At 44.3% G+C, this 15240-nt stretch overlaps 1 protein-coding gene across 5 annotated transcripts in view; it reads left to right on the plus strand.

The window, feature by feature from the left end:
* The window catches only part of LOC126351531 (leucine-rich repeat-containing protein 15-like), a 269906-nt gene extending 265594 nt beyond the window's left edge, over nt 1–4312 (plus strand). For all 5 annotated transcript variants that reach the window (XM_050002615.1, XM_050002616.1, XM_050002614.1 and 2 more), the window contains one exon: nt 2020–4312. In XM_050002615.1, coding sequence (XP_049858572.1) covers nt 2020–3817 — 1798 coding nt within the window. In that variant the 3' untranslated portion in view covers nt 3818–4312. The remainder of the gene's footprint in view (nt 1–2019) is intronic.
* Nucleotides 4313–15240: the final 10928 nt, after the last annotated feature.

The following is a 15240-nucleotide window of genomic DNA, read 5'->3' on the forward strand; positions in this document are numbered from 1 at the left end:
CAGCAGTATTCTAAGAGAGGACGGACAAGCGTAGTGTAGGCAGTCTCCTTAGTAGATCTGTTACATTTTCCAGGTGTCCTGCCAACAAAACGCAGTCTTTATTTAGCCTCCCCCACAACATTTTCTATGTGTTCCTTCCAATTTAAGTTGTTCGTAATTGTAATACCTAGGTATTTAGTAGAATTTACGGCTTTTAGATTAGGCTGATTTATCTTGTACTAACAACAATGTTGATATTACAGCACTGTCCTTACATTTAGTCCAATTATAGAAATTATAATTCTTGGTTTACCTTTTGTTTTGGTTGCTACTCTCTGATAAATTGTAATATCATTTAATTCTGAAACAATTTCAGTGAATTTTATTTCTGAGTTATAGTTATTAGTTACCTGTACGTATTTGTATTTGTCTCAATAAGTTAAAAGTGTCATGATATTGTTAGTCCTTCTAGTTTCTCAAAATTGTAACTGTGTGTCCTTGTGCACCACCTGTCAGTTGTAAATGGCAAATCATGGTTATGCTTTGACCAGCATTTTAATGTTGATAACATACACTTAATAAAGATCTTGTTGTGGTTAACGCTGTACTTAGATACCGCTTAAGTGCGAAATGGTATGCTTCTTCCTATTATTAATGTTTTCAAAACATTCAACAGCCTAGTTCGCCTAAATACTTTATTTAAGACAACTGTTTTCGACACTCTTGTTGTCATCTTCACTTCTTAAAGAATCTTTTTGTTATAAAACGTTTTCATTTTACGTTGGATCTCACGCCGTGTCGTCATATGGATAAAAATCAGTACATTATAAAGAGTTTGTCATAACTAAAATTTTTGAAAACATAAAGCACTTTGTACAGTCGCTCACAGGTGTTTTTTACGTCACAAGAACACAGGACACAGTCGCAGATGTGTTTACATACGCTGGACATGATCTGAACAGCGAAAATCCACTTTATGTGGCGTATAAGGTACAACTGACTCAGTCAACTTTAATCGGCGCATAAGTTACAACTGACTCAATCAACTGAGTCAGTTGTACCGCATATGGTGTTTAAAGTGGATTTTCACTGTTTAGGTCATGTCCAGCTTTTGTAAAGAGATGTGCTACTGTGTACTGTGTTTTTGCGATGTAATAAATATCTGGACATGGACTTTTTTGCACAATGTCCTTTATGTTTTCAAATGTTTCAGTTTTTACAGGCCTTTTGTAATGTGCTATACAAATGACAAAATGACTTGAAGTCCAGCGTAAAATGAAAACGTTTCATAACAAAAATATTTTTAGGACCTGTCGAAACCGGTTGTCTTAAATAAAGAAGTATTTATGCGATCTATGATTTGGAATGTTTTGAGCAAGTAAAGAGAAGATTCAATTTAATGTTCTAACACGTATATAAAGAATTGTGTATTTTTTAAAATATTGTTAAGAGTTCACATTAACTGTAAGGCAATTTTTCTGTTTGTTTCCTTAGATATGAGCAAGGTTGTTAACTACCCGCAGCTGGTAACCTTCTAATTGTAATTGCATTTTATTTCCATAAAGACCATTAAAATTTGTAATATATAATTAATCATTCATCATATGCTCTGTACATTAACAATTGGAAATTTGTGGTAAGGTCTTATGGGACCAAACTGCTGAGGTCATCGGTCACTAAGCTTACACACTAGTTAATCTAACTTAAACTAACTTACGCTAAGGACGACACACACACACACCCATGCCCGAGGAAGGACTCGAACCTCCGACGGCGGGGTCTGTACATTAAAGAAACTGATAGAAACCTTAACTGAAAGTCCGAGTAAAAATAATGTTTGCCATGTATTTGTATCCACCTGTGTGAGCTGTGAGCGATATCTAGATCTAAATGTTGAAAATACCGCAACAAACGAGCTGTTGAAAATGCTGTGTAATAACGTTGTATAAAGCATATTTAAGCGCAATTAACTGCAGTTAAGGTGGTTGGTGCCGTAGATAGTTGCGAGAGTTAATTACACTGCTATACTTCTGCCAACAGGGACAGTCCCGGCTTCATCACATTGGACCTGCGTAGAAACAGGCTGCAGCCGGTGGACTCTCCGTTCCTGGTGTCGCGCACGCTGATGACGCTCGACCTGAGCGAGTGCGGCCTGACTCGACTGTCGCCGCAGTTCTTCACAAACCTGACGTCGCTGAGCCGCCTCGACCTGTCCGGCAACCCGCTGGGCACGCTGCTTCCTGGCATCCTGGACCCTCTCACTGTGCTCGAGACGCTCTACCTCAGCAACTGCAACCTGTCTCACCTGTCCGACACGGCCTTCGCCCAGCTCGCGCACCTCAAGACGCTGGACATGTCCTACAACCGCCTGACGCTTGTCGACTGGACGCTGGTGCTGGGGCCGATGCGGCTGTTGGAAACGCTCATCCTCCGCCGCTCCGCCATCACTTACTTGCCTGCAGACGCCTTTGCCAACAACACATACTTACGAAATCTTATACTGGGGGAAAACGAGTTGCGCGACCTGGACGTCGGGACCACCCTCGGGCACAACTTACTCTACCTCGACACTCTAGATCTGACAAATTGCCATCTGCACGGCCCGCTCGCCGAAAATCCGTTTACTAACGCGACGAAGCTGCGTACTCTAATGCTGTCAGGGAACCACCTGTCATCGGAAGTACTCGGACAGGCGCTCGAGCCGCTAACCAGACTTCAGCGTCTCTATCTCAGTAATTGTAGCCTCACGCAACTCCCGCAAAATACTTTCGACAACTTAACTTCGCTTCACGAACTGGACATATCTTCCAACCCTCTCAATGACGCCTTTACGGGGATTCTCTCACCTCTCGAGTCGTTGGAGGTGCTCAACATGGCGAACAGTAATCTGTCCCATATTTCGGCCAATACTTTCTCCAAAATGACGCATCTGAAGCGTCTAGTCCTGTCTAACAACCCACTTACTGATCTGGAATACGGCCTCTTCCAGAATTTGACCAAACTCGAGGTACTGGAGCTCAACGACTGCGGCTTGCAGCATCCGCCCGACGCACAAGTGTTTTCGAATGACCAGTCTTACACGAATCTGCAAGAACTGCGACTGGCTGGCAATCCACTAATTGTGGAGGAGGGAGAGCCTCTGTTACCCCGACAGTTCTCCGGCCTACGAGTCCTAGACATCAGCCGCTGCAATATAACTCAGTTGCCGCGCGATCTCTTCGTGTCGACACCGAACCTGACGACGCTCATCCTCCGAGGTAACTTGCTAGGCTCCCGCAGCGGCGGCGAACTGAAGGCCGACTTCCTGGAGACCGTACCGAGCCTCGAAGTTTTGGATCTGAGTTACTGCAACTTGTCCAAAATATCTCCGCGCACTTTTGCCCACAGCCCCAACCTCTCTACCCTGCGCCTCACGGGAAACCCGTGGAAGTGCGACTGCTACATCGCCGACATGTGGAACTGGGCGAACGTGGGCAAGGGCAACCTGGCGATCCTGGAAGGGTTCACGGTGCCGCCGGAGACGAAGCCGCGGCGCAAGGGCCTGCTGTGCCACTACGAGCCGGGCAAGCAGCGGCCGCGCGCCGCCAGCCGCATCCGCCACCGCGAGCTGAGCAACGAGCGCACGTGGGCGCGCTTCGTGCGCGAGGCTGGCTGCGAGCTGACGCCGCCCGCGCGCGGACCCGCGGGCCGGCGCGAGAGGCGCTCGGCCGGCAAGGCGGGCGGCCACGGCGCGCTGAGGCCCGCGTTCGCGCTGCCCACGGCCGCCGCCCTGCTCGGGCTCGCCGCCGGCATCGGCGCCTTCTCCTTCCTCAGGTCCCGCCGACACGCCGAGCACTGAACGCGCACCACCTCCCACTGGCCTCCGCATCCCTGCCTGCAGGGCGTAGCTACTACGAGGCCTTAACATTTTTCCTTTAGCTCACGGTTTCGTTACGGATCTCTCCACACGAAACGGGACTATTTAGGTTAACATTGCGTTCACTGTACTTTCTTAGTGTTCACTTTTATCCTCCTCTCATATTCAGATTCGTTAACGACAACAATTTATGACCGTGTGTCACACATTCTTTCCTTTCTTTTAGTTTCTTTTTTAAGTGCCATGGACACTCGAGAAAGTTTTGAATAAATTACTATACAACAATAGAGGGACGATTCATTCTTTCTTGAAGAAGTTCCATATTTTCACCGCATAATAAGTTGATTGCCTGTTAAGCATTTATTTCGTTTCAGTTATGCAGCAATGTTATTCGTCATATATTGTCCTGAGATTTTTGTATTTAATGTATATTTACTGAACTGCACTGAGAACAAATAAAATAATTACAGACCCGTCTTAATTTATTTCAACAAACACTACATTAGCAAAAGTGTTTCCACTGACTGTGATCTATACGTTTTGTATAAGACAATAAAGTACCGAGTACTTGTTTTAATAAATAAACGTCTAGAGTGTATAAAATTAATTTTAACCACAAAAATCATTTTCCTATACTTCCAAAAATACTCCTATCGGTCATTTCCATTACACTACGTCAGAGATAGTTAAACTGCTGTTCATCCTAGAACACTAAAATAATAGTCAAGACTGTGTCGACTGTGACGACTCTTAGCCAAAGCGTAAAAAATGAAATGATTGTATGTCATGTCACCTTGGGGGTTCGGCCGCCGTATTGCAAGTCTTTTTAGTTGCTGCCACTTCGGCGACTAGAGTGTCAATGATGATGATGGACACACAACACCCAATCCTCAGCCGGGAATCGAACCCGGGCCCCCTTGCGTGGTAGGCGGTAACGCTATCACTGCGTTACGGAGGCGGGTAGTCAAAGTGTAGAAAAAATGCGATGGCATGAATAGAACATCAGAATACAGTTATTGTATGGAACGACAAGTTTACTGTTATCAGACATTATTTACATCCACAATGCGTTTCAAAGACTTAAACCATTATCATCAGGTGGACTTACATGTTAGTGTGACATACGTGTGTGTTGTGATTTTGCGATAACTTGTCGCACTCTCTCCAGTGGACACAGGCTCCTTTTTGTGTCGCAACACATCACAAATTCTGTTCTAGGCGCTACAGTCTGGAACCAAGCGACTGCTACGGTCGCAGGTTCGAATCCTGCCTCGGGCATGAATGTGCGTGATATCCTTAGGTTAGTTAGGTTTAATTAGTTCTACGTTCTAGGCGACTGATGACCTCAGAAGTCGCATAGTGCTCACAGCCATTTGAACCATTTTTGAACCACATCACAAATTAAAACAAATAATGAGGCATAATGTATTTACCAAACGTGGCTGAAACTGCTCCAGGCGTTTCTAAGTGCTTACTTTCATACATATTTTTCCAGATAGCAATGATCACTGCTCTGAGTTTGACAGAAATTGCTTCAGGCATCTCAGAGATACGTCTATGTCTTTGCTTCTCCCTTTCCACTCCCAAGGATTGAAACATCACCGAGACTGTCATTACTGAGCTTAACGACCCTGAAAGCTGTGGATTTGATACCAATATGGGCCGTCGTCTAATATTTTTATACATCACAGCTTCTTAGCCTCACCCCTTAATGTTAGTAGGGGTACATTATTCCACAGAATTTTTATGCAAATAATACAAATAATGAGTCATGTACGAAAAGATCTTGCCGAGACGCGAGAAAATTCTGGTCCCACTTAAAGTCGCTAAGGGGGTCGAAGGCTTCTGCCATTCGTTGACCAATCTTTTGTGACAGTAGAATTCTGTAAAAACGTCTTAAATTTCACTTTTCCGGACTAATTCGTGCAGGAGGAAACTACAAACATACCGTCGTTTCAGCGTCTCACCGAATCCCTTATGGAGGGCATAGTACTCGTAATAGGCAGAGTTGAAATCAGTAAGTCGCCAGATCCGAATGGAATCCCAATTCGGTTTTTACTCTACGGCACTGGCTCCTTAACTTGCATTTATCGGGAATCTCTTGCCCAGCGCAAACTCCCAAGTGACTGGAAGAAATCGCTGGCGACTCCTGTATTAGAAGGATAAGAGAACTGACCCGTAAAATTGCAGACCAATGTTCTTAACATCGGTTTGCTGCAGAATTCTTGGACATATTCTCAATTCCGATATAATAAATTTCTTTGAGACTGCAGAGGATCTGTACACGAATCATCACGCTTTCAGGAAGTATCGCACGTGCGAAACAGAGCTTGCCCTACTCTCGTACTATATCCTGCAAATCATGGATGTCGAGCAACAGGCAAGTGTCAGATTTCCTGAAGGCATTTGACACGGTATCCCACTCGATACTGTTAACGAATGTAGGCGCATTCGGATCAGGTTCCAATTTTAGTTGGTGTAACTAATGGCAAGTTGATCTAAATGTAAGTTAATACACATGAGTGGGAAAAACAATACCGTAATCTTCGGATACAGCATTAGTAGTGTACTGCTTAACAACGTCATGTCGATCAGATATCTGAGCATAATGTAAAGCGGAATGAAATGGAACGAGCACATAAGAACGGTAATAGGGAGGCCCAATGGTCGACTTCGGTTTATTGGGATAATTTTAGGAAAGTATGGTTTATCCTTAAAGGGGACCACGTGTAAAACTCTAATGCGACCCATTCTTGAGTACTGCTCGGCTGTTTGAGATCCACATCAGGTCGGGTTGAAGGAAGACATCGAAGCAGTTCAGGGGCAGGCTGCCAGATTTGATATCGGTAGGTCCGGTTAACAAGCGAGTGTTACGGAGTGCTTCGTAAACTCAAATCGGAGTTCCTGGAGGGAAGGAGACGTTCTTTTCGCAAAACACTATTGAGAACATTTTGAGAACCGCCTTTTGAAGTTGACTGCAGCTTTATTCTACTGCCGCTAACGTCATTTTACGTAAGAACCACGAGAGTAAGATAAGAGAAATTATGGCTCGTTTGCGAGTGAAACAGGTAAGGGAATTACTAGTAGTGGTACAAGATTCCCTCTGATATGCGCCATATGGTGCTGTCGCAGTATGTGTGTAAATGTAGATACGCAAAATTTGGTTGTAACTGTTCCAGAAAATTTCACCTCCACTCCTATCCGTACGGGAGACCCCACCTCTTACCCCCACATCACTTCTGACCACATAGTGATATGTGCAGCACGTTTCGTTGAAATCGGTCCAGTGGCTAAGAGGGAGATGTGTATCGTACATATATACATACATAAGTAGGGCCTACTCGCAACATCAAAAATCCTACGGCACTGTAGACAAAACAGTGGAATAATCAGGGAATTTGGAGAGAACAGCTCAAAAACCAGGCCACGGCGTGACGTCAGACAGTTGACGTGGGTCATTGATTAAGGAAACGCGAGGTGTCCGACGTTCACTTATTCACCGATGCCACTTGTGCTTAGGATTGCTTACTTTACGACACAGTTTACGGATTTGACTGAATGTTCAAATGACAGCGATAGCAGCAGATATGAGCCACAGAGCCTATAAAAGTTTTAACAATGCGTGTATAATGGCTCACTATATTCCATTCAAGGTTAACTAAGAATGAAAGACCTGTTACACCATCGAGGGTTTTTTTTCCTAGAATCTCCAGTGTTCGCCTTTTGCAAGTTGAAATGATGCCTTCGGACGTTCTGAAATAAAGATAACAGCCGCAAAGCTACCTTCGACGAGCATATGGACTCTATTTATGGAGAGTGCTCCGGCGTCTGTCTATCATGGTGTCGTGGTCACAACAGTGCAGTGGTAATCTGAAGGCGCAGATTTCAAAGCTACAGTTTCCCATTTTTTTATTGTTCGTACGAATTTACTGCATTCGGGCAATGTTTACCCGAACTATGAATGGAGTGAAATAAATAGCTGGCGTAACTGCATTTTGGCTTCGCTGTGATGCCTATGTCAGAGAAAATATCCAAACACAGAAGCAATTTTTGGAGAGCTATTCTCAAAAGATAGAACCAAACGTGCAATTATTACACGTTCAGCGCAAGAAATGTTACAAATTCGTACAGCTACACCTAATAGTTGTAATCCCTAAGTGTTTGGAAGCAGTGGTTACGTTTTCCCAATACATTAACGATAGAATACATCGGACAACAGCAAACGAGTACGCCTATAAACGGCCATTAAAGCTCCCATCAAGGAGCAGTTTACTCAAATTAGTTACGTAAAATTATTGGATATCTACTTGTCAGAAAATATTAACTGTAATATACGAAGTTTGTTACCGACTTCTAGAAATAAATTATGCCCACAATTGGAAGTTTTACAGAAGAGTTTGAACACAATTGTTCGCATATCGAGTAAGGAGGTAAGTGCAATTAATAGGCTTTCAGTTCGGTATACTTCGATAAATACAAACCAAACATCTTGGTAAAAGAATGAAAACGCTAAAAGTCGTAAATCGATGTACCTACTTGTAGCTCGTCTAGTTAAGCAAAACGTTGCATCTCAACACCACGTGATAAAAAGTATCCGGACTCCCAAAAACATACTTTTTCTTATTAGGTGCGTTGTGCTGCCATCTACTGCCAGATACTTCACATCAGCGACCTCAGTAGTCATCAGACATCGTGAAAGCAGAATGGGGCGCTCTGCGGAATTCACGGACTTCGAACGTGGTCAGGCGATTGGGTGTCACTTGTGTCATACGTCTGTACGCGAGATTTCCACACTCCTAAACATCCCTAGGTCCGCTGTTTCCGATGTGATAGTGAAGTGGAAACATGATGGGACACGTACAGCACAAAAGTGTATAGGCCGATCTCGTCTTTTGACTGACAGAGACAGCCGACAGTTGAAAAGGGTCATAATGTGTAATAGGCAGACATCTATCCAGATCATCACACAGGAATTCCAAACTGCATCAGGATCCACTGCAACAGTTGGCCGAGAGGTGAGAAAACTTGGATTTTATGGTCGAGCGACTGCTCATAAGCCACACATCACGCCGGTAAATGCCAAACGACGCCTTGCTTGTTGTAAGGAGCGTAAGCATTGGACGATCGAACTGTGGATAAACGTTGTGGGGAGTGACGAATCACGGTACACAAGGTGGCGATCCGATGGCGGGGTGTGGGTATGGGGCATGCCCGGTGAACGACGTCTGCCAGCGTGTATAGTGCCAATAGTAAAATTCGGAGGCGGTGGTGTTATGGTGTGGTCGTGTTTTTCAAGGAGGGGGGCTTGCACCCCTTGTTGTTTTGCGTGCCACTATCACAGCATAGGCCTACACTGACGTTTTAAGCACCTTCTTGCTTCCCGCTGTTGAAGAGCAGCTCGGGGATAGCGATTGCAACTTTCAACACGACCGAGCATCTGTTCATAATGCACGGCCATGGCGGAGTAGTTACACGCCAATAACATCCCTGTAACGGACTGGCCTGCACAGAGTCCTGACCTGAACCCTATAGAACACTTTTGGAATGTTTTGGAACGCCGACTTCGTGCCAAACCTCAACGACTGACATCGATTCCTATCATCAGTGCAGACTCCAGCCGGCCGCTGTGGTTGAGCGGTTCTAGGCGCTTCAGTCCGGAACCACGCAGCTGCTACGGTCGCAGGTTCGAATCCTGCCTCGGGGATGGATGTGTGTGATGTCCTTAGGTTAGTTACGTTTAAGTAGTTCTACGACTGGGAGACTGATGAGCTCATATGTTAAGTCCTATAGTGCTTAGAGCCATTTGAACCTTTTTTTTGCAGCACTCCTTGAAGAATAGACTGCCATTCCCCAAGAAACCTTCCAGCCCCTGATTGAACTCATGCCTGCGAGAGTGGAAGCTGTCATCCAGGCTACGGGTGAGCCCACAGCATAGTGAATTCCAGCATTACCAATGGAGGATGCCACGGACTTGTAAATCATTTTCAGCCAGATGTCTGTATACTTTTGATCACATAGCGAACCATTATTTGAATTTCCATTCCCATGACTAGGACCCAATGCAGTGTCGACACTGTGAACTTCAGTTCCACAAACAATTCCGTGTCAAAAGACCAATGCATGTCGACACTGTGAACTTCAGTTCCACAAACAATCCCGTGTGAAAAGAGTCTCAAATTTCTTCATGGGGTTTGTAATATTATTCAGTTTTTCGTCATGTACAGTTGATGCCTTGGTCGCGAATTCTGGAACACTGTATATCGTGCGGATACCCCTGCAATTATTTACAGACAAAGTGACAATATGCTAACCGCCCCTAAACGGAAAAAACTAGAAGGGGAAGACAAGGAAGAAGATGGCGAGATGAGTGCCAATCATGTGATGAACCACTAAGCCAACAACAGCACGGGACACAGAGCGATGGACGAAGTTGGGAGGGGTCTTTGAACATTCACAGGACACTAACTGCTAATAACATACATAACAAATAAACACAGAGAAACTTAACGCACCACTGGATGTGTTGCTCATGTCCTGGATTGAACTCCAACCTTTTACCTGTAGTTAACTGTCCGCAGCTCGTGGCCTAGTGGCTAGCATTGCTACCTCTGCATCACGTGGTCCCGGGTTCGATTTCCGGCCGGTCTGGGGATTTCCTCCGCCCAGAGACTGGGTGTTTGTGTTGTCCTTATCATTCAATCATCATTCATAATCAGTGGCGAGATTGGACTGTGTTCAGATTGGGAAAATGTACGGGTGCTGATGACCGCTCAGTTGGGCGCCCCAGCGACCAAACATCATCATCTTCCAGTTAACTATATTACGCCCATGGTGCTGGTTGTGGATGGATGACTAACGGATGTGTTATCAAAGGGATTTATGACTTACGGCAGAGATAGAATATTGAACCGATATTTATTTTTGTCGTCATGTTGATGATTGTGAAGGTATTTAAAGCAGTTTTCTTCGCCCAAACGGCCTGTCCTTCAATGTGAGCCTGGCTGTAACCCCACGAAATTTAGCAGTCATCTGCAGTACGCAGATAGTGATTTACCACACACGTGTTTCGAATATATAGCAAATTTCTGAGTTTCTAGGTACCGTGGACTCACACAACAGCCATTAAGTATCAATAGAATTTACTGTCGAAGACCTAGCTAGTTCACCTCAAGGATGGCCATGGGAATGGAAGTTACCTGTGTATTGGGAACTGTGGGTTATATGTCCACCTGCGCGATGGCTGGAACCTCTGCATGTCAGTGGTGTGTTCCTAGTCTCGAACTCGTGACGCATAAATGCATGTTTTCAGAACAAACATCTGTCTGAAATATATTCCATATGTAAGCTGCAAATTTTTCCTTTTGTTTAGGATTTCGACGTTGGGCACATACGCCTTCTAGTGGTTCATATTCTTGGAATTGGCCTTCGACAATCAGGCCAAAGAACCGTTCACTGTGTTTCATCGTCATAGCTATCACTTACTGAGTGCACAAAAGCACAACACAAACACCGTGAGAAAATCAACATGCCTTGGAATACATTACCATTGATCTCCGTCTTACCGCCTTAGTTCCATCTGTAACAGTAAGTCAGTCAGACTGACTGTTTCTCTTTACTTAGACATGTGTATCAAAAGAAACTGGGCTCGGGCACATCCCTAACTACTGGCATTTTGCAATTTACTGTAGCCATCAATTATTTGGTAAAAGTTCAAGCAAGTTTCTTACGAATTAGTTCAAAAATATAGGACGCACATGGACGATCACAAACTCAAGACAAAATCGTCAGTCTCACGGGCAAGATTTGAATCCATGATTTCCGCAAAAGTGTCTTAGCATCTTGGCCCGTTCGTCCTCCAGTAGACGCAGCCACATTGGTTTAAGGGGAAATCTAAATCAGCGAGAATATTTGAATAGGTCTTTCTCAGTCTGACACAACTACCGCTCCTTTTGATGGAGATATGTTTACTTCTTCCCCAGGCAACAATATAATAACGGCAAGCACAAATCACATCGAAAGCAGTCACTGGCAATGCTCCCTCAGAGCATTCAGTTCCAGAAGAACTGACTGATGAAGGCAGGTTTTCAGCAAGAGATTCTAGCAGGAGGCATCATGTGGCACCTGCCACTGCAAAGAGACACTGGAGGAATTGCATTAAAGAGGCACTACCAACAGAGAGACTGAGAAAGCACGAGGACAGATAGCCTGACAGCTTCCCTTCCTAGAAGCGAAGCAGTTGCGGTGAGAGACCGACTTCCTCGGCTGTAGTGACACAGTTCGCCGGACGATGTGGGAAACTGGACTGCGTGCACAAAGATCCGCTGTGAAGCATGAACCGAAAGAGGAAAATATTTTATACCAGCTGGCATTTTTGGAGCTCCATCTGAACGCGGTGTGGAAAAAAAAGTAATTTTCACTGACGAGAAGATGTTTTCCATGAACAACTGTGTTCCAAGAATGATTTAAGGAACGCGAGGTACAACATACCGTGACGAATAAAAAGTACTGGGTGGCTATCGGTTTCCTACTGCAGTTGAATTTCTGCAAGATAAGCATGGGTAATTCACAGAAGTGGAGGAACTCCTGAAGCAGGCATTATAACCACATGGTGAAGAATGTGAAGCTTCCTTCAGCCCGAATGAAATGCATTGAAGAAAAAATTTAAATATGTGTGTGGAATGATTGATAGAGAGATTCCATCTGGGGTGCTAGCCCGCCTGGTACAAGTTGTTTTATTTGACGCCACTTTGGGTGTCGATTATGGGGGCAACACACACACACACACAACACGCAGTCCCGAGCGGAGAAAATCCTCGACGCGGCCAGGAATCTCACCCAGGGCCCCATGATCGAGGCGAGCTCCAGACACAGTGATGGAGAATTCGCGTTACAGGACAATCATTCCCCTTCGTATTATTCCGCATTCGTTCAGCAGCAACCGTCCAATATGGGAACCAGCCTCAAAGACTGGCGGCTACCAGCTGCTGATATGAACCCAGTGGAGAATATATGAGGTGAGGTAGCACGAAGACTGTCAGATAACGTCACGAAACCAACTAGCTACATCTGACGCTCTTTCAGACTATGTTCTTGAAGCCTGGGCGGTAGCTGTCGCTTCTGGCAAGTACGTCCTACTCTTCCTCAGTTACTCTATGCCAAGATGCACGCTTGAGGTCAGAAATAATGTGGAATTCTGGACAAGATACAAGACTAGAGAAAAAATTTTGTTTCCTTTACTTGTTCTTTTGCTCAAATTTCTGCCAGTGATATCCGGTGGAACATCACCTGGTGACAGAAAAGAATAGAACTCATGATAATAAAATACGACTTGGCTTTCCTTAAAGTTACTTATTTAATTGAAAGAAGTTTCTTTTAATGTACGTTTTTTAACTGTTAAATTTTTCTTTCATTTGCTCTCCGCCTTCAGGCTTAAAAAGCAATAAATTATGACGGAGTTCATAAGGCCATATTTTGTTCTTTTAGATTCACCTCTCTCTTGCCCTATATTGCTACCTTCCAGAAATATGTGAAGGATTTCTTCTAGTATTTCTTCATCTTTAATTTACACTCCCAACACTATTCTTTAACGTGCTAGGCAAGCTGGATGCCTCCGTTTGTACACAGCCATGAATGGTGGAAATCCACTTTTATCGGCAGTCCTGTTCTCGATGTGAAAGTTTCTCGTGACATCTTCAGAAATTTTCTCATGTTTATGGTGAAAGAGTTACTTGAGTTCGGTCAGAATGCAACGCGATGTTCTTTTAGGAACGCAGGAGGCTAGTCCAGCATATAGGCCCGTATGTGTGACAAGATGCCAAACAAACTGTAGCGATTAGGCAAAATGCATGGATCTTAAAAATTTCATGGACGACTGGGAACCTGGGGCAGAACGTCGGGGACAGAAGAGAGGTCTCAGCAGCCAAACGGACGCAGATTTACTCGGTGGTTTATCAGTTTGTCGAACGTGGCAGTTCGGGTCCATAGGGATTGATCAAGTTCATTTCGGATTTGGTAAGACTACAAGAGTAAGTTGTATTCCTGTGTGTGTGCATCGAGTTTCATCAGCAGTATCCGACATCTGAAGGCGGATGTTGTTATTTAGCGCTTGACTCGACTGAAGGAGCTACCATGGTTGATAGGAGATCAAGAGTTTTGTTCTTCATAGTATGGATAAAGAACAAGATGGTTTAACTAAGCAAAGGCAGCCTTGTAGAGCAAGTAACTAGGTATTGGAGTTTATGGCCGTTATTATTTGGTTTGGCTTACTTTTTTGTTTTGCTGAAGTTTCTGATGACATTGCAGGATTCTGATTGGAGGTTAAGCAATGTATATTTAAATTTCATTTTACGAGTTTCCAATAATGTTTTCATGTTTTTCCTTCCTGGGGTCACTTGAGTAACCTCTATTTTTGATACCTGTTGGTCGATCTTGATTTGTACTAGTTGCCTACCCGAAATTTTCAGTTAAAATTGTGGTGTCACTGCGGCCGCAGTCCGGTAGTATACGTCGGACCCGCGTGTCGCCACTATCAGTGATTGCAGACCGAGCGCCTCCACACTGCAGGTCTAGAGAGACTTCCTAGCACTCGCCCCAGTTGTACAGCCGACTTTGCTAGCGATGGTTCACTGACGAAATACGCTCTCATTTGCCGAGACGATAGTTAGCACAGCCTTCAGCTACGTTATTTGCTACGACCTAGCAAGGCGCCATATTCAGTTACCATTGATATTGTGAATCATGTACTGTCACGAGCGACGTTCGTCATTAATGGATTAAAGTTAAGTATTCCACCAGCTACGTCCGTTTTTCTCAATTCTAATTACCTTCCCATGTTCCAGACCTCACGCCACTCCGTGAGCTAAAACACGTGCATTTCGGCCTCCTTTAGTAACACGGTGTTGGCTCTCCTGCCAACCACAACAAAATATTAGCTGGTTAGCTGCTTCTCCAGCCACTAAATTCGTTGAAGGCTTTATTAAACCCATACAATAGTCTACAGACTTTATAACTGTTTTGGGACATGCTGATAGCTTCAAGGATTGAGATTGAACAATGAGTTCTGCCTTATTTCGCAAATTGCCACATAATACATAGTCTGTTCAAGCAATTGCTCTTCGCTGATTCTCATGCAACTATTGTGATGGCATAGAGAACTTAGTATCAAACCATGAGGCAATAACTGAAAGAAATAATGTACTGGCTGTGAGGCATTACTTTACAAATGTGCCCCACGCTCAACTGGATAAACCTCTTATTGCTGTTTCCGTTTCTTTCCGTCGTAAGGCCGCTACAAACTGAACAATTTATTCATATGAACATTTTCACTCTTATGAAAACAGCACCAGCAATGACTGTTTTGTAATCATTATGGGCAGAAGTAACTTTCCATTGTTCTCATCAATATA

The sequence above is a fragment of the Schistocerca gregaria genome, chromosome 1 (assembly GCF_023897955.1).
Source record: "Schistocerca gregaria isolate iqSchGreg1 chromosome 1, iqSchGreg1.2, whole genome shotgun sequence".
Classification (NCBI taxonomy): Eukaryota; Metazoa; Arthropoda; class Insecta; order Orthoptera; family Acrididae; genus Schistocerca; species Schistocerca gregaria.